At 33.9% G+C, this 26,329-nt stretch overlaps 1 protein-coding gene across 3 annotated transcripts in view; it reads right to left on the bottom strand.

Moving 5' to 3' along the window:
• The window catches only part of spri (sprint), a 201,822-nt gene that overhangs the window by 133,199 nt on the left and 42,294 nt on the right, over nucleotides 1–26,329 (bottom strand). The window contains exon 1 of one of the 3 annotated variants that reach the window (XM_065349201.1): nucleotides 279–716. The exons of 1 other annotated variant lie outside the window; for it this stretch is intronic. Coding sequence is in view for 1 of the 2 variants with exons in the window: in XM_065349202.1 (XP_065205274.1) it covers nucleotides 279–322 (44 nt within the window). In the remaining variant the exon portion in view is untranslated. Of the gene's footprint in view, nucleotides 1–278; nucleotides 717–26,329 lie in introns of those variants that run through there. One more of the 3 variants, XM_065349202.1, reaches the window with a different exon arrangement.

Here is a 26,329-nt window from a genome sequence, read left to right as displayed (position 1 = left end):
TTAGTACATTAATTTTAAATACTCGGGTAGCAGAGTAGGAACTGCGTTTGGTGTAGATATGAAGGCAGGGTAAGTAGAAGGGGGTGCGAAATAATCCATATTTTGTACGATTATTCGCGCTGTAATAATATAGAAACGGCTTAGAACGCATTCGTAATGTGTAAAAGGGGTAATGGGCACCTCGATGTTGAAATTTTCAGGCGCAAATCTTACTTCATCGTTTGAAAATTTGTTAATACGAGTAAAATACGAGTATAGATGAGAAAATTGATGCAAACCTTTGATAATGAAATTTAAAAACGCACTGGGTCGTCACTTCCATCACAACACCACATTTTTCACTCGATAAATTATTCACTCGACAATAAATATTATACTCTTCAGCGCGAACAGATCACTCGCGATCACTCAACATCACCGCACAAAAAATCACCAAAACACATCACTGATCACCACACACGATCACTTTTTCAGCACGAAAAAATGCCGGTCACTTTGTACGAGTAGTTAACGAAAGAGTTTGAAAAAGAAACACGGTACGAGCTCGAGCACTTCATGATAAAAATAAATAGACAACACGACACACGTAATTACACCAGCGCGATTGGTCGCTCTGAAATGAAGACCATCGCCACGACCGTTCGAGCTTACAATAGTTGCTAATACCTCATTCCCCACTTGTCTTACCTCATGCATACGAAAACTAAACCATCTATTCCACTTATAAACTCTTGTATACAGACACACACAACACATTTATTAAAGAATCCAACAGCAACAGCTCTCTACAGTGTTACCAAATGTTGGCGATACATAAAAATACACGAGTAGCACCGTCATAGCATACGATTATGCGAGGCGACGATGTGATGCTTGTACCATGCCATGCACTTCATTCAAGGACCAAATAAACTAAATATACGATACGTTAATTGAAAATTTAATTATCCAACATAACAGCGTATACCTATGCTCAAATGTACCTATATCGTATAGATTGTATACGGTGAATGGTGAAAACTTCCTGGAAATAAGAATCCGCACAACCTACTTGAAAGTCGAGTACAATACAAGCTGTTGTACTATACCTATGCGACTCGCCCTTTTGCAGACTGAACTGGAAGAGTGTCATTTGTCTTTCCTATGGCCTGTGGGCAAATACAATGAGCTCATGCAGGACGATATGGTGTCAACTCATAGAAGCATTATCAGTAATGTACCGTTATCTAGTCGATATTCGCGTACGGACAACAACTAACAAGTTATGAGTGTTTGTTTGTTTACTAACAATGCTGCAGTTATTTTTCGAGAGATGAAAGTGTAATTTTTGTGATGTTTTGTCGAGCTGTTGAGAATTGGGATCAGAAATCAGTCATTGGTCATAATTATGGATGTTCAATTGTATTTTACCATCGAAAGACTACTCTCAACTTGAGAGAAAATTATCAGTGATGCTGGAAGGTAATTGGGATGAAAAGTAAGAGAGTTGAGGGGAGGATGATTCAAAAATGTGAGCTATCAATACGGATTCTGAAATTTTGTTGAAATTTCAAGTTTCAAAAATTTGCTGCAGACTTCAGGAATTTTCAAAAAGTCGCTGGAGCAGGGTGTCTAACAAAATCTGAAAACTAAAAAGAAGGACTTTTGAAGGACCTTGGAAGGACCTTTTTAAAATTGAAAATGCACCTACTAACCCCCCCCCCCTCATTCATTTTTACAAAATTGCCAAAAAAAACTTCGAAAATTTATAATTTTTAAAAGAAACAAAAAAATTAAAAATATTAAAAATAGACCTGATAAATTTGTTGTCTAATGACTACCAAATTCAAAAAACGAAATTTCGTACTTTTTTCGTATTTTTATCTTTTTTTTTCATACGACATATTTTCAAGTTATACATTGTCACGCCTCACGTACCCTCGCTTACTGTTTAGACATCAAAATTGAGTAAGGGAAACTATGTACTTTGATGAACAATATTAATATCAGGGATGGTACTCAAATTTTTCTCAAAAAAAAAATAACTTTAGTAACCAAAAAGTAATCAAAAAAGTGACTAAAAAAATGTTTAATGTAATAAAAAGGAGGTGAGCAAAAAACTTTCCACACAAAACATTAAGTACATTTCATTTTCAGAGGTGTGACGAAACGATGCGTGGTGGGAGATGGAGAGGGGGTGAGACTACGACATTCTTTCAATTTTTCTCGCTAGATTTTCCCAATTTTTTACTCCAAACTCCCCCCTCCAGCCCCGAAATTTTTTCCAAAGAATTGGCCAGATGTGGTTCGAACCATTTTTTAAAAAGGGAAGTTGAAAACAAAAATGTCAAATGAAAAATTTATTTGAATTTTTCATTGATTCGATTATATTTTTGGAATTTCTCGAGTTGATTTTTCCATTCTAGGAAATGTTTGAAAATTGTTGTACCAGCTGTGAAAAATTGATAATTCAAAATGTAAAACATCATTTTTTTATGCAAAAAGTTGATTTTCTTAGCTTCAAAATTTACAAATTTCAAGTTTTCAGAAAATTTTATAGGTATTTATCATAGTTAAAAATAGGAATAAACGCCCGAGCGAAGCGAGGGCAAAAGTTTTCGAAAATTCACAATTCCTGAGTAGTAAAACAGCATTATTTTTGATTTGAGAAGACATATTTTTCTACCCTTTAACTTTGGTCAGAGAAAAAAAAAGAAAAATGATCTAGCCCGAGCGAAGCGAGGGCGAAAGCTGTTGAAAATTGATACAATATGAGACGTAAAAGAACACCATTTCTAATTTTTATTAAATGACAGAATTATTAGAAAATTCGGAAAAAAGAAGGACCTTCGGGCAAAAAGAAGGACTTTTGAAGGACTTTTTGAAAAAGAAGGACCAATAGGCAAAAAGAAGGACTTTTACTGACCTGGAAGGACCGGAAGGACCGTTAGACACCCTGGAGGCTCCAAAATGACTTAAACCCACCTGAAGTCGTCTTCAGAGAGTGCTAACATTGGAGCGCAGAGTAAATTCTCGCTTTTTATCTTTATTTGATGAAATTTTTAGGAAATTTAAAGTTTCAAAAATCTACTGGAGGCTCCAGTAATTTTCATAACATCGCTGGAGGCTCCAAAACGACTTGAAATCCACCTGCAGTCGACTTCGTAGCGTATTGAAATTAGTTTGCAGAATGAATTTCGTCTTTCCAACTCCATTTGATGAAATTTTGTAGGAATTTCAAGTTTCAAAAATCTGCTGGAGGCTCCAGAACTACTCTAAACGGTCTGAAACAGTTTTCAATCGATTTGGCAGGTCGAAAATAGGATATAACCCAAATTTCAGCTTTCTAGGTTAATTTGGTAAGATTTTGATTTTTCCCTCATTTTTGGCCCAAATTTGATTTTCAAAAATTCACCAAAAATCGAAAAAGGCACTTTAGCACTTGAAATTTTGTCAGATGATAAATTTTTGCCTGCTCTTTTGATCTATCTTTGTAAGGTCTAAAAAACTTCGTGCAAGTTCTATGTTGGCTGACTTGTCAATCAAAATGGCCGCCATTTTGTGAGTGGGGCTATGTTTTTTTTTGAAGATAAGAGCTAGAAATGTTCCTTAGGACTCCCCCTTAAAGAAAAAAGTTGTCCAGGAGGATCGACGGGGCGCAATAGATCCTTATGCGGGCCCCCTGACTATAAATAGAAAATAAACAATTTTCCCAACAAACTTTCTTATAAATGTTCAAAATCAGAAGTTTAATTTACATTTTTTCAAGAACTTGGAACTTTTGAATTTTTTAAATAATTTTCAACAGTCAAAGTAACTCCTTCAACTTTGGAGTTCATAGAGGATGTTTTTTTTTCTTTTATATTAAAAAATGCTCAAAATTTTAATTTTTATAGTACCTTTCAAGTGAGCTGACCTAGAAAGCTAATTCCACCAATGCTAACAAAATTGACTTTCAAATTGAGACATTTTCAAAAGTGAGACAAAGTTTTTTGAGGTCGCTTGGCAAAATCCATACATTAGAAAGAAAATGTAAAAATAAAAACACTTTTTGGCATGAAAATTGGCAAAGTTGTGCTTTTAGAAGCCATTTTTAACTCTGGATTTTTCACGATTTCGGAGTTTAACTATGGCACGGTTATCATCTGAAATTCTATAAACACTTGATGTGATTTTTTCACAATTTGATTTCATTATATCATTTCGATAATATTAGATCAATTTTGTGTAATTTTTCACAATTTTTTGTCATACGTAACTAAGCATTTTTACGATATTTTGCACAATTTTCACAATGTTTCATCTGTTTTCAATTAATTCAAACTATTTTTATGACATTTTAAAACAAATTTTAAATTAATTTTTGCATAATTTTGCTCAGTGGTGCTGATTTTTTATCCATGGCAGGCACCTTTCAATAACAGCGAGGTTAATTTTCATTTTTTGCATTAATCATTCAATTTTTGAGAATATTTGATTTACAGCTTTTGTCAATTTTTCATACGTAAAAATATTTATTTCTCTCACTTAATTTGAGCGTCGAAATTCTCAACATTCTTTTTTGCCTTTTGCCATTATTGTTTTCTATTTCTGCTTGTTTTTTCAATTTTTTGTATATTTTTTCAACTTGGTTTTTTGCAATTTGGATAATGGAATTTTCCGGAGATACTAAAAATTAATGAAAGAATGAACATATCGACAGCTGGAAATTTTCAGTTTTTCAACTTTTTTCAAAATAGGGAAGAGAACAGAGTGTTTTAATTTTTGGCCAAAAAGACGACTTCTTATAATGATTTTGTTGAACTGGTAGGTATAGTGAATTTTCACTCCTCTCCTAAGCCCTGAATTGCATTCAGCTTACATTTTAAATCAAATTGGCATATTTTTTTGTCCTTTTTCAGCAGGTCATAAATGAAAATATTTTTCAATTTATGAGAGAGTGGGGAGGCCGTAATAAAAAAAAGTAAAAATTTCAAAATTATGAAAGAACGACTACCAAAAAATGCCAAAGTTCAATTAGAAACGAAAAAAAGGCCTTTTAGCACTTCACACAAAAAGTTGGAACAAATGGAGGAATAGCACGATACACAAGCAAAAATAAAAAAAACAGAGTACTCAAGCAGGATTGTTAGACACCCTGAAAAATCTCTCCTTTGGTGATTTCTTCAAACTCTCATCCAAACTGAAAATACTGACAATTTTTTTGCTTCTCAAAGAACGAGCACGAGAAATTTCATCTCACTCTCATTTATTTAAATACCAATTTTTCAAACACTGAGATCTTTTAAACCACAACAATGATGAACGAGCAATCCTGCAGAGACAAAACCGGGTCAAACTATAGTTTTCAGTGTATCATTCATCTACACACACGTTCATCAACTTCCAAACATTATAGGTACTCTAAGCATATCGTGCCCCAATTCCATATACTCAAATCTTCGAAATAAAAACCTCATCGTATAACAAGATAGGATATTCAACTCGCATGCTGCAGTATACGATACATACAGATCACGATATTCACCTATACCTGTATCGTATTGTCTATAACCTAATATTTTAATCGGATGCGTGTAAACGTTGCATTGACCTTTCGCCATTTAAATATCTCACCGAATGCAAACCTGGTTATATATACTCGTAGTGAGATATGTGCAGAGATGAGGAGACGATCATTGACAAAGACCCAACTATACACCATATCTCTTCACCGGTCTTTGGCGAAGTTCGCTTCGTATATTCGCAGCTGATTATTATTTAACATAATGTATATCGTATAATGGAAATACGACGGCCTGGTACGAGTACCGTGTAGGACGACTTGGCCGACCAGAGCAAGCGACCAGGTTAACCAGATCTATAACTCCGGGGCACTATTGCCTGCACTTAATATAGCTGACGGACTTACATAATAACAAAATCTACTCTATAGCTGGTTAATAAGCAGTTTATACTATAGAGGTATAGTATACTCTGGCGTTTAATTTCCAAGAATGATACAACATCGTTGAGATGACCTTCTCCCAGCGTGCTCGAAGACTGGAAGAAACAACGCGTGAAAAAAAAGAAAAAGAAATATACGACGCAATGTACCAATATATTCTTGTATTAATATTATAAAAAGATGCGATATACCGTCAGTGCGAAATTATCTCATAGGTAATTTAGTTCTTTCTCATTTCCGTTGTACGCCATCTTTCAAATATCTTAATCGAGCTAACGATATTCTTATAGCCTGCGTCACCCTCTTCGTGTAGCAAAATTATTGTAGACACGTCAAAGAAGACTATACTTTCGTGTAAACTTTACCCAAGCTGAAGCTTTTAAAACATCTTTCTCTATAGCGTGTTTTCAAAAGTATAAGTACAATATACACACACAACAGGCATCTTTGCTGGATATATTATTAACTATAATTCTTCCGTACACCTCTCGACGATGCTATGAGAAGATTTATTATAAAACCTGCAAAATGTCGGTTCGTCGCCCTTTTTTTATTATATACGAGAAACTAGAATACTTATAAAAGTTCATAAATTTTCCTATATAATAACGAAAAAACGTGTGTGCGGTGCAGTCGCTTTATCTTACACGCTTTTCTATTCTTTTCAACGGTTGCCAGAGAGCAAAAATATCAGTTTTAAGTGTTGTGTATACGCCTATGCCCATTTCAGATGACAAATTTTCTTTATGGAACAGATTTTCTGACAAATTTTTCCAACACAAAAATGGAAGATTGGATACAAACGGAGAGCATTGGTAAAAGAAGAGAATGAGTTTTTTTTTGAGTCCAAAGAGATCAGAGAATTCTTTTATTGAAATGATAAAATTTTCAATTTCTCTGTTTCCTTCATTTTTCAAAGTTTTTGCAACGAAGCAGTCCAGTGCTATCAATTTTTTACATTTTTCTGCAAAAATGCTCAATTTAGCAAAAAGTCATCTTTAAATACCTAATGGTCCTCAAAATTGTGTGCACATTTTCAAAATAATTTCTCTCCTCCGGGATACCCCCTCCCCTTCCAATCGATTCTTTATTTGGCGGAAAATTCGGCTCTTTAGCTCGCCAGCCTTGAATTAGATCTCGCAACCATCACACGTTTCACGCTTTTTTCTCATCTATTTTTCAGCAGGTTATGAAGACACCGGAAGCGGGGTATTACGCGTAGAAAATTCATCTACTATATAGTCTACAAGTCGAACACGACATTTACGCGACACAGTCTTAATTACCGTACTATTCAGAATTCACACGTCAGTTCGTTTACATTTTCAGACACGATTATCGCCATAATAAATCGGCCAACGTCGCCGTCAACGTTCTCAAAATAAACTCTCCGGCCGCAGCAACGCGATACGATGCTCTTCGACATCGACAATGTAGCAAGACGAAAACGACGACGACGACGAATCGCTCGTTACGTCTTTTATTTTTTATTTTTTTTCATCTTCATCATCCTCATCTTTCTAACAAGCCATTAAATTCCGCATCAGCCGCAATGAAAAGTGAATATTCACCGACGACGACGAATCGTGTATTCCTATGTACTAACTTACGCGGGGAGCTTATACAATATCCGATAGACTCGAGCTGTGTAGTACTTAAAACCTCGTACAGAAATGCCACTTTTATCTGTAGACATTTCCATTGTTATTGCTTTGGAAAATGTCCCGCGGGAATCTACTCCATTAACAAGTTACAACATCGAGATTCGAGAACAAGCACAGGGCAGGGCGCTTCTATCAAATCCCTTCACTTCTCATTCAGCCCATAAACGTATTCTATGCTTCGGTGTTTCGCAAATGAAAGTTAAAAAAAAAAAAGAAGAAGGAAAATAAAAGGCGAGCGAATGGAATTCGCCTCGGAACATGCCGCAAAATGTGTGACGATTGCCTCGAGCGATGCGGTGGACAGATTATGGCGAGTTGAAATCGACAAAATATCGATTCGGTTTGAAGGATACCGAGGGGCCAAATAAAAAAAATGATATATTCGAACTCAAAGACCTTGAGTGAGTAAAAATTGACATATTACACCATATTTTCACAATTTTCAAAATTTTTTCCAAAATTAGGAGGGGTGGAAGGGGACGTTGAATGGTTTTCTGTGAAAAAAATTAGTGCATTTTTGAACTCAGAACTCTCAAAAATCGAGTACATGGCACGTCTCTCAGTTTTTACAATTTTTAGACATTTTGAACATGCTGAAGGATAGGAAGGGGGCCCCAGAGGGATCGAATCGAAAAACTGAGCCACTATTTGAACTCAGCGCCTTCAAATTAACAATAATCGATACGTCATTTCATTTTTCAACTTTTTTTAAATTTTGAAGAAAAATTGAGGTTTTTTTTAGACCTTTGAGGCGCATTGAGGTACCGTTTCGAAAATTCGTTGGTTGTAAAGAATATTGAAATTCGTCCGCAAGTGTAATTATTTCAAGCTATAGATGGTAGCCCTCAACTTTTGCCCTCATCATATAGAAAATGAGCTTTTATTTTGAAAGTTCAAATCTGAGCTTTTCAAACTTGAATCACTGATTTTGACTCTCTTATACTTAGGTATTCCATTAAAAACCTCACAAACAGTTTTATTCTGAGTTATACCAGTTTTCAAATATAAGATTTCAAAGTTTGGCACAACGGAAATGTGTAAAATAAACGAGGCTCACCCCCCTCTCTTGAAGGGATTGTGCTACCAGACCATCAAGAGAACGTTGAAACAAAATTTCAGTGAAATCGGAGGACCCGGCTTCATTTTTGGTTTGATTTGGTGTGAAGTAGGCGTATTTTGAATTTTTGATTGGCGTGTTAATAAAATTGCATACTCTGTTCGCCGTAAATTTGAATTCCAAAAATGAAATTAGCACATACCAATCTCATGGAGGATCAAGGCAAAACTTGAAAACCACAATAGACAGAAAAATGACCACAAAAGTCGAAAGACTGCAATTCTGCAAACTTGAAACTGTAGTATGACAGCAAATAAAATTGAAGGGCTAATTGTGAAAGACGCCTTAGTTATTTTTTTGTTCACACAACTTTAAACATTTTTTTTTCATATTTCATCAATTTTAAAGGGAAAAATGAGTATTGTAATGCATTCTGGGATAGTTGAAGATGGTTTTTTAATACTTGACCATGAAGTTTTTACATTATCACTGAAGCAGGACAATAATGTTTTCATTGATTTGTACAAAAATCACTGCTGACTAAGGCGACTTTCTCAATTAGCCCTTCAATTGTAACTTGATAAAAGTGGTATCTAGTTTTTTCAAAAAAAAATATTTTTACGGACTTCTCTCGGTTTTCCAGACCAATGTTATATGTATATTTACCAAATTCTAGTTTTTTTCAAATATTACCTACAAATACGTAAAATAATGGAAGAATCCGTACTGGGGAGAGGTACCAAATTTTTTCAATGTCATCAGGAACAAATTTCATCAACTAATCTACAAACAAGTTGAGTGTTCATGAAGTTGGGATCATCGCGAGATAGGAATTAGGGTGACATTTATTTCGTTATTGAAGTAGTTGCTTCAATTATATTTGAGCCCTTGAGGTATTAAGATAATAAAACAAATCGAGAGGAAGTTAAATGTCCTAAAAAAAATTTCAAAATTACAGAACCATGCAAATTAAATTGACATATTGGGCAAAACTTCAGATTGCACAGTTTTTTCACTATTTTATTAAATATTCGAGTATATTTTTTTATTTTGAAAAATGAATCATTCTGGGTGAAAGTCCCAACTTTCAAGATGTTTACAAGGTGTTTGACCCCCCCCCCCCCCCCACACACACACAAACACACCAAAAACTATCAGAGTGTCTACTAAAACCAAAAAAGCAAATTTATTGTTTTTTTCCAGCCTTCTTCTTGCCTACTTCGCGCTGTTTTCTTGCTTTCAAACATGAAATTTTGTACCCCCCTCATATTAACACATGAATGATCTCCGTTACCACCCCCCCACCGTTATCTCTGAAAAATTCTTAAAAATTGACATTTTGGGTAATTTTTCGAAAACCCTTCATAATGATTGAATATTTTCTCAAAATGAAGGCAAAATTACTGCTCGAGTGAAAATTTTTCGAAAAAATTGGTTCAGAAAACAAAAAAACGACCAAAAATTTTTGAAAAGTTGATGATTTTGTTCAGAAAAAAATAAAAAATTTGCACTTTTCAAATGATTTGGGTATGACGAGTATTTCTGAAATTTTTCTATTCAATTTAAGTTTCATAAATAGCATCTTGAATAGCTCGAGCGAAGCGAGGGCAAAAGCGTTTGAAAATTTGTAATTCGAAAAGTAAAATAACATCAATTTTAATGAAAGAATTCGACTTTTCGATCTCCACATTTTTCAAAATTGGTGGGATAAATACAATTTTTCAGAGATTTTTGATGTGAATTTCTTGGAAATTTTCTTGCTTTTCGAAGGAATTTCTATACTACATATTTTTTTGCTTTCTCGCCACCCATGTCAATTTCTCGCCTTTTTCTTGCTTTCTTGCTATTTTCTTGCCAGTAGATACTCCGACTATCCAACAAGCTCAGACTTCTTCGTATCGATTCAGGCTTCTTCGATTCAAAAACCAAAAAATGAATGAAAAACGAACCTTGAGAAATAATTTTGACCTCGTAGGGCCGCACCGCAGTGCTCCCATTTGAGGAGATTTATGTGGACCAAAATATCTGAAAACAGGAAAATTTGTCTTGATTCGACAATTTTTCGTCCGAAAAAGTTCAACCGGATAATTTGGTAACAACAGAGATGTTTAGCATCCACGATAAGTTGAGAGAGGGAAGAGGGGATGAAAATGTCCCAAATTTTGAAAAATCAGTAGATATTTTAGTTATCTAATTTCAAGCATTTTATAACAGCTTTTGACTCTTTGACAGGACTGTGTGGTCCTTCAACTGTTGAAAAAATTGAGAGCATTCAAAGCCCCCTTCTTCAGCTCAACATTCCGTTGAGTTTTAGAGCCAAAAAATTCAACGCTGGAACAAAATAATCGAAAATTGAGGACATTCTAATACTTAAAATTTCACAGTATCTCATCCCCCTCTCTCCACCTTTCCGTTCAAACGCCTCAATATTCTCAATATCCGTTTTCCACCTTAATCTGTCAATATTACCGGTGAATTGCGCCACTCGGGACCATAAGGTGAAAATATTTTGCGTTTGGTACCTACGCATCGCAGCAATGGTCGACTGATACGAGTAAAATGGCAAATATTAGGTACCCTTTTGCGATCTCTTCGGGGAATTGGAAACAATGTATTTCCGAATCTTCGGGTCTGTTTGAGCTCGATGATACCATAATTTGTTTCTTTTTGTTAAAAACCGCTCTTTCGAACCCATCTAAGAATTTTTTTTCCACTTAGACTTCGCGTAGGTTCGATTCCGGCTTACAAGAGATTTTTATTATACCTATATATCGTCGTTTTAAAGCTACGTGCGTATTTCTCTGTATACACATATACGAGTACCTTTGGTCTACTCCATATGTACCAACGAGAGAGAAAGAGACGTGAAACACTGCCCAAGTCCACTCTTAAATGTTACCCTTGGGGACCGTCGCCGGTCGCTTCGCTTCGTCTTGCCTGTTGCCACATACGACACGCGTATCCTCTTCACCTATACGTCTGTTTCTCTCTCTGTGTGCTCGCTATTTATTCGCTTTACTTCACATATTTTCTGATTTTCGAGCTAATACCGAACGCGAGAGCGAGAGTTTTGAGAAAGGGTAACTTCGTACACTCGAACGCCGAATTCGTAGGTAACAATATTTAAGTCGGATTCAATTCGAACGGACAATGATTTTCGAGCAGAATGTAATATTTATACCATACAACACATACATTAGGTAGGTTCAGTATGTTGCTGTGCGTACGAAAAAAAGTATATTTCCAAAACATTTGCGAAATTCTTTCGCATCGATGAATTATTCAGCCGGTCAGTTCGCTACGGACGATGCTGCTGCTCGATGCGCAATCGCTACAGCAGCACTAGCAGAGGTGTTTCCTATTACATAAGCTGAATGTATACGATGCTCGCCTCCGTATAAACGTTGTTTTTTTGATCATCGAGTATCCTATAATTAACCCCTTCTTCGCGTCTCGTTTTACAAATTTTTCATTCTTCTGCGATACGATGCTGATAATATAATTCATGAACCGCAAACACGAAACGGAAACGTGGTAAATACTTGAGAAATCGTCGACACCTGATTTCAATTTTTCGCGGTCAACTAGCTTCGAGATATGTGCGACCGTGGCACGTAAATTAATCTCGAAGAGATCTACCGAAATAAAAAAAAAAACAGAACCGAAGATGAAAAAAACACTACCATATCCTCGTCGTCGTCGTCGTACACAGAGATCAATTCGACGCACAGCGTCGTAAATTACACAATGCCTACGAATTCTTCTTCGACTACTGTAGTACTTAGACTTACTCGTACCAAGTACAATTCATGAGAAAAGTTTGGGAAACCGCAGCATCTTAGGTAATTTAAGCAGCGAACAAACGACGTTGCAATGTTACTGCTGGTGCGTTTGTTTTTTTCGTTACCGCTGCTCTTGCTCCTCATCCCTGCTGCGGTCCTTCGTGGGCACAAAATATACGCTACCGAGAGCGTACGCCTTTCGGATAATTTTTTTAATTATATACGCGACGCGATTCGTTAGCGTAAATTAATTCCAAACTGTTTTGAACACAATGTATACAATACACACAATAACGTTTATAGCTTCGACCATTGCTTACATAAACTTTTAACTATAATTAACACGAGCAACTTTAACTGTCTTCTTGTCGTCGTTCTGTACCACGAATCTAAATTGCAGAAAGGGTACGCAAAATGATGCAATTTTACAGCGAAAAAAAAAACACAACAGTGTACCCAATTTCTCAAATGAACCATCTTAGAAATGCAAGAAGAAAAGGTCTCCTCATCACGATGAAGGGTGAAGAGACACGTTCAACCTACGAGTACAACATTCGGCACACGTACCAGAAACCATTATCGGTTAAATTTGGCGCTAATAAAATGCACTCGAGATGTGCGTATAAAACGTAAAAAATTGATTAAACTAAGTAAAAAACGTCGTAAAAAAAATTTAAGACCGGAACGCTTAAAAGTTAGAACGTTTACCTTCATAAAATATGTAAAAACAGACTCGACGAACGATAAAAATTACATCCTACCGTTATGAATTACTACACTCCGCTTTCTTCCACCCTCCTGTAGTTTTACTCCGGGCTTTTCGTTGCTCGCATCTCTCAAGCTCGTGGTAACAACAAACACACCTGATTCTACCGGAACGAAAAAAAAAAAACGTACGGTATCATTCGCGATTCTCTCAAAAACTAACGCACGGAGAAAAGATGAGGGTAAAGTTATTAGATATTTAAGCACTCTCGAATAACTGTTTGCTGTGTAAGAAAGTTGAAAGTTTTTGCAGGCGTACGATGCTGCGAACTTATATGCGAGAAGGGAAAATGACGATGCTGGTGACCGGTAGCATGTGCTTTTCATTTTCAGCAAAATATATGATAATATAATTTCTATTATTTCTAGAATACTTACAAACGGATAGTTTGCTTCTCACTTTAAGAAAATCAGTACTCATTCACAACACAATTACATAGATAAATCTTTGATAATACGTACCTAAAACAGAAAAGAAAAATATTTTGTATTAGTAAAATTATTTTTATATACTTACTTATATTATAATAATTAATAAAATGACTTGTATTTTAACTACATAATTATTATCACATTGTCAGGATTACGATTAAAACTATAGATTTAATTTTAAGGTTGATGCAAGATCTTTCACTTTATCGATCAAATAATTGTCTCTCTCCTTCTCCTCTCACCACAAAGTTCGAATGTTTACACATGTAAACGTCATTCTCATTCAAAATTAAAAAAAAAAAAAAAAAAAAAATTGTCACAAAAATTGATAGCATTAAAAAGTAGATCCCAAAAACAATCCAAGTCGTTTGAAAATACCGTTTGAAACGTAACAGAAGTGGGAGAAATTCAACCAAAATCTGATTTAGATCGAAGATGGGATCCGAAATCAGTTATTTCTGAGAATGAAGATCTCAAAACTCACACCCCAGATCAAAAATAGGATTTCTTGTTACCTGTTATGAAAATGAGCCATGAGCCATCAAATAAGAACTGTTCCAAAGAGGAAATGTGAACAGCGAAAGTTGAACCACGATATTGAAAATTCACTCGCGATCGCGTAAGAATTACCTAAACCAACTACGTACAACTCGAATGAAATAAGATGAAGTCTACTTAGTTTTTCTTGATCGGTCGCCTTTTTAATACAACTTTTAACAAAGAATTTCTATTCAGTCGAGCAAAGGAAATAAAGAATCAAAGTTCAAAATGTAACACGTAAAAAACAAAAATAAGTGATGACTTAATTACCAAAGGTTATGGATTTTGTCGGTCATTATGCAACTCCTTAATAATATTTTGTTAAATTTTGACAATATTCAATCATTTAAATTTTTTTTTTTTAATATGTTGAGCAAAAACTAGATAAGTAAGTAATCTACAGAACCGCACATTTTGTGTGATTTTTCAATAGTCTTATTTTACAAAATAATCAATATTTTGAATCAGAAAATTTCGTGAATATTTGGTGCAATATTTCAACATTTCACAAAATTTTCACAATATTTCGCCAAATTTTCACAATATTTCACCATTCACAAAATGCGGCCAATTTTGTTGAAATTTTTCACTTTTTTACAAAATTTTGCGCACAAAGTATTTTATAGAATTTTTTAATAATCCACAAAATTCTGTCAATATTTTGTGCAATTTTGAAATTATTTATAAAGTTTTATCAATTTTGTGTAATTTATCAATATTTTACAGAATTTTGTCAATTTTTCATGAATTTCATCCTGTTTTATCAACATTTTGTGCAATTTCTCATATTTTACAAAACCTAGCAATCATTTCAGTAATTCTTTAATATTATTTAACAAAATTAGGTAGGTACTCAAATTTTATGCAATTTTTAAATATTTCACAACGTTTTGTACATACTTACCTATTTTATGTAATTTTCACAAAAGTTTATGCAGATTTCAAATTATTTATAAAATACTATTCGTATCAATATTTCAAGCAAATTTTTAATATTTTATGAAATTTTGACAATATCTTGAGTATCTTTTCGATGTTTTACAAAAAGTTTTGAAATATTTTTAGCATGTATTCGATATTTCACAAGATTTTGGCAATAATTTGTGCATCTGTTCAAATGTTTCATAGAATTTAATAAATATTTTGTGCAATTTTTTGATATTTTACAAAATTTTGTAAATATTTCGCGCAATTTCTCAATATTCTGCAAAAAATTTGGCAATTTACTTTTTCTTCTATTTTACAAAGTTTTGTCAACATTTGCGTGCTTCTGAATATTTTACAAAATATCGTCAAATTTGGCGCAATTTTTTGATATTTTTCAAGAGTAAATATTTTGCACAGCAATTTTTCAATACATGCTATCAAACGGCATTTTTTTTTGAAAAAATCACTACCGTTTTCAACCTAATTTTCAGGAAGCTCTCCACTCGACCCCCCCCCCCCCCATCCCCACACACACACACACAAAAATCAACAAAGACAAATTTTTCACAGGAAAATTTTCAAAAAAATTGAAATTGGAAGACAATTTATAATACAAAGTATTTTTCAATTTCATCAACAATAAATCTTTTTTTTCAATAATTTGAAGGTTTTTTTGGCGCGTTTGAATTTTTAGTTAGGTACATTTTTTCACTAGATACCTTTTTGACTAAATTCACTACTTTTTCACTACTTGTTAGATACCTTGCAATATTTCACGAAATTTTGGCAGTACCCAGTTTGTGTACTTTTCAGTGATATTATACAAAATCTTGGTACTATTTTAAGAATCTTTTCGACATTTTATAAAATTTTGTCAACGTTTTGTGCATTCTCTCATATTTTACAAAGTTTTGATAGCCTATGTATTTCAACTTTTGTCGTGTCTTTTAATAATGATATGTATGTACCTACCTCAATTTTGCTAAATTCCGACTGTAATTCGATACTTTTTAGATGGTATTTTTTCAATTTTTGTCATAGTAATTTCAGAGATTCTGTCAATATTTCAAGTGCAATTTTTTGATATTTATCGTATAAAAGGGCAACATGAATCAATTGATTTGTATCACTTTTAAGAAATGTTTCATAAATTTTACTGCATTTCTGTTTACTTTTAATTTAATTTCTGCACATTTGTACATAAGACTAGTATCTGTTATATTTATCTATTTTGACATAATTTCTAACCATACCAATATTTGAATCAATTTAGCAAATTTCTAGAGCATGGTGAACGATCTTTACAATATTTTTGCATAATTTTATTCTACTCCGATAATATTTTATAATATTTTACATTTTTCAACAATTTTCATCCACATCTGTTCAACTTTTAAGCACAAACTGCTACACCGAGTATTGCCATTTCCCACCAAATCACAAATTATAATAAAAATGATCAACTTTTTTAAAATTTTCCGTCGAAAAGTTCAGCGAAAAATTCCACAAATTCATGCCAACAAACCAGCTTTATGGATGCATTACTCACACACTCTTCTAGCAAACAGCCTACTTCAATCTACTAGATCAATCCCATAAAACCAGGCCTGATAGGGAAAAACAGCACTAAGAGCACCGTCAAATTAATGTCCACTTTTAATGAAACTCTTTAAACTGCCGTCTGTTGGTTGAGCGCCAGCTCAGCTCCGATTTGCTAGCAGCACCCAGCACCATTTTCGCTAACTCGTAAACGCTTCGATAATAAATTTCACCAACGTTTACCCCGCTATCAGTAAACACCGTTTAAAATTCTCGCAACGCTAACTAGAAAAAAAAACCACTACGTACAACCTTATCAGTTGTACATATATTCGCAAAGGGAAAAAAAAATACTCGGTTAAAAAAACAAAAACGAACGAATTACAACAAACAAAATACAGCTAAAGCGAGGGACTAACTGATACAGAGAGAGAGAGAGAGTCTGAGTATTCGCGTCAAGACATAATCGCGGCCGAAACAAAGCGTACAGAGATAATTTATCGTAAAACTTCTTCAATTTAATTTCCAACAATGGTATATATAAAGCTTATAATTCATTTTCTACTTAAAAGGGCGCTTATAAAAAAATCGCCCGCAATGAATTACCAAGTTTGTCACGAAGAATTAAAGGAATGCGTTAACGGGCTCCACTACTCGTATACGTGTATAATATGGGATATCGAAAGTCCGATGCTTTAAAATTAAACCTTCATAAGGTGCACCGTCGATCGAGCGCAAGTACACATAGTCTGACTCTGGCTACTGCTACTACTAAAAGCTATACCAGTAGAATTACGAAAAGTAACGAAAGGGGGTGAGGAGCAGGGGTCAGACGACGTATAGATCCCAAGTCCCACGCGTCTTGGTCGCCTTTACCTCCCGCGTCTGCGAATATAATACGTTTGAAAAGTCTAAGCTCTATAAGGGGCGCAATTATTTTCGAGGCATAAATCACCTGTGCCTTTACCGACGAAAATAACGCGCACAGCGCCTCGTACCGCCCTTTCGACGGCTTTTCATTTTAGCCGAGAAGACTAAACGCGCGCTTACGCTACATAAAACAGATTTGTGGCTCGCCTCGCTATTCCATGCTTTGCCATTCGTGACACAATGCCGCCCTATCGGAATGTTTAAATAAAACATTTTATGTCCCCCGGAGGCTATTAAACGCTCTTCCCGCCCTTCGTCTACCTACCTTTTCAAGTTTACAGATAATATTTTCGAAAATTGAAATATTCAAAAGTTGCTGCGAAGAGCAACGAGAGCGGAGTAGAGTGGCACGTTATAAACGTTACACGCCGTTTTATGAATTTAAATGCCTTTTATATAGACATCTAAATAGTCTATAGCATCCTAAAATAAAAAACAAAGAGGAAAAAATGAAAAAAATGGAAACGAGATCGAGCGTGCGATTTGAGCACTTTTTATTTTTATCAATTCATTAAAAAAATGACTAGCTACGACCTCTAGTCGATCCCTATCTCTATAGAAACTTTTTCATACCAAAGAGAATTCAAGCAAGCAAAATCAAATTTCATGTTTCTAGCGTGATTCCTAAAATTTTGTGAGAATTGTAATCCTCAAAGATTTGTTGAATGTATTCTCCAAAACTGTTCGAATCGATTTGAAGCAGGGCAGAGGCAGTAAATAGAGAGCATGCATTGTTCAAACAATTGGAAAGAATTTCGTTTTTCTATTCTTCAGTCCAAATTTGAGTCCTGAAAATTCCTCAAAATTCAGTTCTTTTAATTTAGACTCCTTTGGAGCCAAAAATTTTACCCTTATTTCTCCAAATTTTTTCATTGCTGAAGAACAAACATTTATTTTTTTTTCAAAATTCAAAATTTTTGAAAGAGCAGGACATTTTTTTAAATTATCAACTTTTTTGGAGGAGAAGGGGGAAGCGTCAAAAATTCTTTGAATTATTATTTCATTTCTACTTAACAAAACCAAATAAAAAAAAGCAAAATTACAAAAGGACGAGAAAATGAAAAAATGGAAAAGTAAAAAACACAATATGTTTTTATGCCAGGGCATTGAAAAGTATGTTCTTAGTTTTTCATTTGGTTCGCAAGTAGCGCTGACATCATCAAAAATAACTACAGAGTTTGGTTCACATTCTTCAGGATCTGCAAGTTTCTCGCACTTATCGTAACAATTGAAACCAATTTCTGGAATCATTTTGAAAGTTTTACATAAGCTTTTATACTTATCTTGAAATAAACATTTACTGATCAGACAGATATTTTCAAAGCGTAACCACTAACTATTTTCATGCAGCAGTAATTCAATTGAATTATTAAATTCATTTTTCCACAACCAGATCTGCCAACAATGAGTCCTTAAATTGTGTCAGGAAATAGAATACCATGATTAAGTCTTTCATCGTGCTTCTCTATGTCACATTTTTCAATTGGAAGTTTTACATTCTGTTCAATAATTTTCATTTTGATGGAATTTTAAAAAATGATCACAGGTACTTGATTATTCTACAAAACAATTCACTCTAATACATATCTACTTCAAATTAATGATTGGTTTTATAGTGAATTACCCCCTCCCTCACACATGTCAGAGTTACGCTCAAATCTATAAAAATCTTATATAAGACAACGCTAATTTCATTATCATTTTTCCACAAGATACCTTGAATATGCAACATATTTACAATGATCATTTGAACTGTGATTTAACGTTCTGGTTCAAAAAATTTCAGTCTCTGTGTACATACTGCTGGATACAACCATTTGGGTTTTTAGTGATTGATAAAGAATCTGATTTATCAAAAGGAAGACTTCGATCATCTCTTTACCATTTCATCATGATCAATTAAATCACAAGTACTTGGAAAACCAAGGTAATTTTTCAGATAGGCTATTTCAACTGGGAGAGTGCCAATATTTTTACAGATTTTTTTCCCATTCAATATTACTTAGGTACTCAAAAAAAACTTTCGAAATTCAAAAATCTGAAAGGAGGGAATATTAAGGTTTTGAACGACGCAATTTCCATGGGCTCAATTTGAGTGTTGTAGTTGATTGTAAAAAATATAAGTAACGTTGAAACTTATTAAAATGACATGAAAACAATTGTTCAAAACTCACTAGAATTGATGAAATACTTCCAAATTGAAGTAAAACTCGCAAAATTGCACAGTGTGTTAAAAAATACTAAAAAATGATCGAATATCATCAAAATTGGATAAAATTATACAAAAATTATCCTAAGAAACTGTTGAACTGACATATCAATTATTGAAAATTATCATAAACTGACACAACATCTAAAAAATTTAGAAAAAATTCATGAAAACTGCCAGAAACTTTGTGAAAATGTCAAGAGAGTTGAAAATGACTAAAAATTGGGGCAACATGGCACAATTGAAGCAACATCTCACAAAAATAGCGTGAAATAAGTTTTAAAAAGAAAATCGTAGAAATTAACAAAAAATTGATCAAAATATATACTTACCTACCTATCATTAAAATAGCACAAAAATTTCGCAGAAATTGGATAAAAGTGGGTACCTCAAAAAAAAAAAAAAAAAAAAAAAAAAAAAGATATACCTACTTAGGTAAAAAACGGTGAAAACTACTAAAAATTCTCGAAACAGCAATTGAGTGAAATTTAGCCACAACGAAAAGTCGAAAATAATTTCAACTTGAGGGAAATGTCAGAACCACTATATGAATACTTACTGGTTCTCCCACTCTGAACGTTGATAAAATATGTCGAAAGTCGAGTAGGCACATGAAAATAAACAGATTCAAAGAGTCGATAAAATTCTACAATCAGTTTTGTCATCTTTGAGAAAAATATCAGAAACCATCTCAAATAAAACCGTTTGATGAGTTTCATTTTTTTTCACATTAAAATTCTTCATAAAGCCTTCTGAAATTTTTTTTGACAATCAAAAAAAAATCATAATTTTTGGAAGTAAAAAATTTTTTTAAAAAGAACTTTCGAAATAAATTTGCTCTTGCACAAAGTTTGACTTCGAATTAGATTAAAAAATACTAACTTTCGAATTGGATTGTGAAAATGAAACCGTTCAATAAGATTCTGCTCTTAATCTTGTAAATTTTTAAGATTCGTTTATTAAATAACAACAACATATTTTCAACTTCTAAAGACAGTAGGTCTAAATGTAAGTATAAGAATATTACATCAACTCCGTATTAAAAACAGTTAATTCGTCATTCGACCATTTTGGAGAACTTTCGACTTCTTAAAAATTCATTTTCATACGCAGTAGTAATTTTTTACGACAGATGATGAATTACATCTCACAGGCTTAGCTACCTGTAACCAGAGGCCATATACGTTTATTTTCAGTACTCGCAAGTGTAGGTTTAATGCCTGCATATGATATAACCAGGTTAAGGTTACAAACGGATATATGGAAAAATATGGGCACAGCTTCGGGGAGGAAATTACGTAAAAAAAAGTTTTTTTCGGGGGAGATTAATTCGTACAGCTAATGTAGTGGGCAGCTAGCGAATGTACCAGTTTTGATAATTAAATATACCATTCTATTAATCCAAATATAAATCATAGTTGAACCGGTTCAAGAATTATTTGGAGGAAAAAACATACTCTTTTTTTTTAATTACATACATATAATTATACCCAGATTTAAAACTCGTAAGTCAGGTTGGTCACTCGATACGTTTTACAAATCATTCTCGTAATAAACCCATCATTGGTAAAAATTTCAACATTTCACTCAAAAAAATAAAAAACGTGATTTAAATTTGGTTATAAACACATACTATTACTAACGTACCCACATTTACGTACCTATTCGATCCAAAGAGAACTGCTCGCGACGACGACGGTCACGGACGTTTGTTGACTCGTCCTCTCGTATCAACACGATTTTCGAGGGAAAACGTACTAGGTCTAGGTGGGTACTTGTGTGCACGTGATCAAGAGATAGAAATTGGGTTTCGAAGAAAGCGAAATATTATTAAATGTTTTCCAATTAAAAGGTACTCGTCGTTCGATCTTAATTACGCGTCGGTAACAGTCTCCCACCAGTCCCCAGCCTTCGACCAAACAATCGTCTCGAGAGATAGAGAAATACGGAGACGGCGACGCATTCCAGCCTCATTAACGTCAAAGGGTCGTAGGTACGTCTTTTTCGTTACACGAATTCGTATAATAGGGTTTAGAAATTTCGAGCGAATTTCGCCCATGCCCGTACTCTGAGAAGCAGATTATCGCCAATATCGAGAGGGTTAGGTAAACCCCATTTTAGTTTACGTCTGTGTATCTGTATACGCTTTGACGTTTTCTTTTCTCGTATAAATCCGTTCACTTTCAGATCTTTACGCATGTATATCTAACAAAAAGATAGACTAAACTTGGTCTTCGTTGTCGTCGAACAATAAACCGTAAGCGATGGTTAGTTCCTCTTCTTTTTTACGAGTACATCTCGTCCGTCTGTGACCATTAATTCGATTCGATTTACAAATTCTGCGAGCTGGGTCGCTGCCAATATCCGTAGTAGTCTATAAGCTGATTAACATTTTCTCGTATTTGCATTTTAAGTTGCGGTCACGAAATGCAACTACAATTCCCGCATCTTTTATCTTAGACACAAAATGGCAAAAAAAATATTCATCCTTGGTCGACATCAAAGTGAAATATATAATTAAAAAATCTACCAACGCAAAAGTCTTTGAAAACACATTTTTTTGATCCTATTTCAGCAGGTACTTTTTTCACCACTGCGAGCAAAAGGAGAGAAAAATCATATCCGAAGTAATACGACGTCGTCGTCGTCGCATTTTTTTACAGTACGATGAAAAAAACCTCCTCATTAGTTTCATTGACGTATACAAGGTATACCACTCACAGGGTAAGCTTTTTTTGAAAAAACAAAAAAAAACTTTTACAAGAATTAGTAAGGCGTGAAATCGACTAAAAAGCTGAATTTCACTTAAAGCCCTATTTAGTTTTAACGCCTAAACGAATCATTACCTACCCCTAGTAACATTAATAATAATTATAGAGTTTTTAACATTCCTCTTCATATTTCTTTGATGCAAAAATACTCGCGAGTCGAGTGCCTTTTTTACTTTTGACTCTTGTGTCGTAAAAAATGATGACTTTTATGAGGGGAAAAATCATTTGCGGGGAAGAACAAAGATGTAGAGAAAGGCATGAAAATGTTTATAGTTATTATACCTTACTCTCTTTGAAGTTGAATTTTTACGCATACTGTAAGTCCATTTTAATTAAATTCTATGGCTAGACCGACTTTCAAATCTAGTAAAAAGGTAGGTACCTAACATGTTATATTTTTAAAAACTATGGTAAATTTTGAACACGGTTAACTGAAAAACTAAAACGCTTGTTCAAATAAAAAATACAGTTAAGACATGGTAAGCATTTTTAAGTCATCAAAAAAAAAAAAATCAAATGGGAATTTACCATTTTGACCTTTCCAATTTTAAAGTCGTTTTGGAGCCTCCAGTGGCTTTTTGAAAATTACTGGAGCCTCCAGTAGATTTTTGAAACTTTAAATTTCCAAAAAAAAAGTCATCAAATGCAGTTGAAAAACCGAAATTCATTCTGTAGTCTAATTTCAATACTCTATGAAGTTGATTGCAGATGGATTTCAAGTCGTTTTGGAGCCTCCATCGACTTTTTGGAAACTACTGTAGCCTCCAGTACATATTTTTTGAAGCTTGAAAGTGGAGTTGGAAAGCCGAAATTCATCACGTAAACTAATTTCAATCCTCTCGAAGTAGACTGCAGGCAGATTTCAAATCGCTTTGGAGCCTCCAGCAACTCTTTGGAAACTACTGTAACCTCCAGCGTGTTTAAATTGAAGTGCGGAGTGAACTTCGGATTTTCAACCTTGTTCGGCGGTAAAGTTTAATGGAAATTTCGATCATTGAAAAATCTGCTGGAGGCTCCAGCAATTTCCAAAAAGTCGCTGGAGGTTCCAAAATGACTTGAACCCACCAGCAGCCGACTTGATAACGTGTTTAGGTTGGAGTGGAGCGTAAATTTCGGATTTCCAAACTCAATTCGATAACATTTTGTAAAAATTTCAAGTTTCATAAATTAGTCGGAGACTCTGGAACTGCTCAAAACGGGTTGAAACCGTTTCCAATCGTTTTGGCATAACGAAAATATGGTATATCTGAACTTTCAGCTTTCCAGGTCAATTTGGTGAAATTTTTATTTTTTCCCCTCATTTTTTGGCACAAATTTTATTTTTAAAAATTCACCGAAAATCGAAAAATGCACTTTAGTATTTGAAATTCTGACTGGTGATGAATTTTCAAATTCTCTTTCAATCTAGACTCTTATCAATCGGACGGTCGAAAATTGAAATTCTTTTAGGTAGCTATAGCTAAGCTAAGCATGTCATGATGTACATCACTTAATTTTCACAACTGAAAAAATTGATAGTTATAAAGGAGGTACCTCAATCAGCAGAAAATTTTTGAGCTCGGGAGAGCTGAATCGAGGCAGCATTTTAAAATACATCACCAACCAAAATTTCCGGTGCAAAAGTACAAATTTCGATTTTTGGTAAATGTTTAAAAATCAAATTCGAGTCAAAAATGCAAAAAAATGAAAATTTCAGGTCACTTTAAAGAGTCAAAAAAATTGTTAAAATATAGGTAACCTTTTGAAAAATTGGGTAGGTAAAATTTTGTAGAAATTTAAACTTTCAAAAATCTGTCTGAGGCTCCAGGGGGGGGGGGAGTAAAAAATAGGGTACATATCAAATTTCAGCTTTCAATGTGAACTTGGTGAAATCATAATTTTTTCATATTTTTGGACCTTTTGAGCCAACCTATTCAAGTTCCTTCAGTCCAGTAGACTTTTAACTCAACTGTAACCTTTTTACCTGCCGTGCCTCTGGCCTTTGTTGCAGTAAAGGCACGTTAATGGAAAAAAAGAAAAAAAAGAAAGATTTTTAAAAATTCACCAAAAATTGAAATTGCACTTTGGCTCAAAATCTTGCCAGGTGATGTATATTTTTGCGTGTTTTTTCGATTTACGAAGCTTTGTTTAGCTCAAAAATTGTCCTGTCTGTTGTAATAACTTTTTTTTGGAAAAAAATTCATGTATCATAAAACAGAAAATTTATTAAATGGCTCATTTTTCTTCAATCTTTTTTTCATCAACTTCGAACACCAACAACCTTTCAAAATTATATTCTTGGGTGAAGTGGGCATACTACTTTTTTTTCACTTTTATGAATACAGTACGCATTATCTTGGTAGTTTTTCATTCATTTATCTTTTCTTGGGTGTAATAATCTTGTAATTATAAACACACACACCCCCCCAAATGTATCTTTTCTTTTTTCTAAAATTCATATTTAGCTCCCACAATTCGCAAACTTCAGACAAACACGGAACCACTCAAGACGTTCGTCTTCAATTTTAGAACAGAACATCAAATTATAAATTTCTGCTACCCAAATAAATTTTTCAATTTTTTTGGAGGATTTTTAAGAATTCAAAAAACATGACGATTTTCTGAAATTTATGTTCATTTTCTTTTTCAAGCATACTTTTTCATGAGAAATGAAATGATTAAAATCAGTTCTGAAGGTAATATTAACCTCCCTCGAACCGAAGAATTCCACCATTTCCAGTCATTTCTGGAGCCTATTCACAATTATCGATTTCATTACAGAATTTTGGAATTTTTCCAGAAAGCACAGAACTTATCTAATTTGAACGACAAAAAATCGAGTTTTCGTTCATTCTTAGCTTGTTAAACGAGTTAATTCACGATTGAGGTGATTTCCAGGCTGATACCTCCAGCGTGTTTTATTGACTGACACATTTAGACGAAAAATTTTAAAAATCAAAAATTTTCTGTTCGAAGAGGAAATTTTGAAACTTGCACGAATGACTTTTTTTTCTTGCCTAAACTAACCTCTTGGATCTTAATTCCCCATTTCCAGGCATTTTGGAGCCTGCGGTTTGATTTTTTAATTTTTCCAGATGGCTGAGAAATTGACTTGGGCAGCTAAAAATTGAATTTTGGCTTATGCTCGACCTGCTTCACGAGTTTATTCACAATTGAGACAATTTCCAAGCAGACATTTTGTGTGAGTTTATTTTAATCAACAATTTTTGATTATTCGTATTCTTCTCCAAGTAAACCCAAATTAAATTATGAATTAATTTTCAATTTTCTGCGCTTTTGAACTGTTCAAAAACAACGCTGGGTAATCGATAAGATAACTTTTCGGTTACCTTTTCCAACTTCAAGAGTCATTAAGATTATATTTTACTGTAATTTCGGAGTATTTGTGTTTCAAACTTTCCTAGAATTTAGCAGTTCACATTTTAATGGTGTATAAATACAAGACCGCAGGTAAGTACATTATAAGTTATAACGTATGTATTATGCGACTGCATTCTCTTTAGAACATGTTATCAGGTCTTTACGGTTCATATAAATAAGTAGACGAGCAACGAAATATGCAAATTATAATGTGAGCAATATTAAGTCATATAGATGCAGTCGATATTATCGTACAATAGCGATTTCGCGACTGGTACGACTGACTAGATGTAGCATTTCGTGCACATAAATGCATCGAGTGCTACGTATAAAAATATATATTAATCCGTATATAATTATTTGAATGCACAAAAACAAACACATGCAACACAGACAGCAATATACTCGTAAATCGCCTCATCCCTGT

Source organism: Planococcus citri, chromosome 2 (assembly GCF_950023065.1).
Source record: "Planococcus citri chromosome 2, ihPlaCitr1.1, whole genome shotgun sequence".
Lineage (NCBI taxonomy): Eukaryota > Metazoa > Arthropoda > Insecta > Hemiptera > Pseudococcidae > Planococcus > Planococcus citri.
This window is presented reverse-complemented; position numbering and strand designations above follow the sequence as displayed.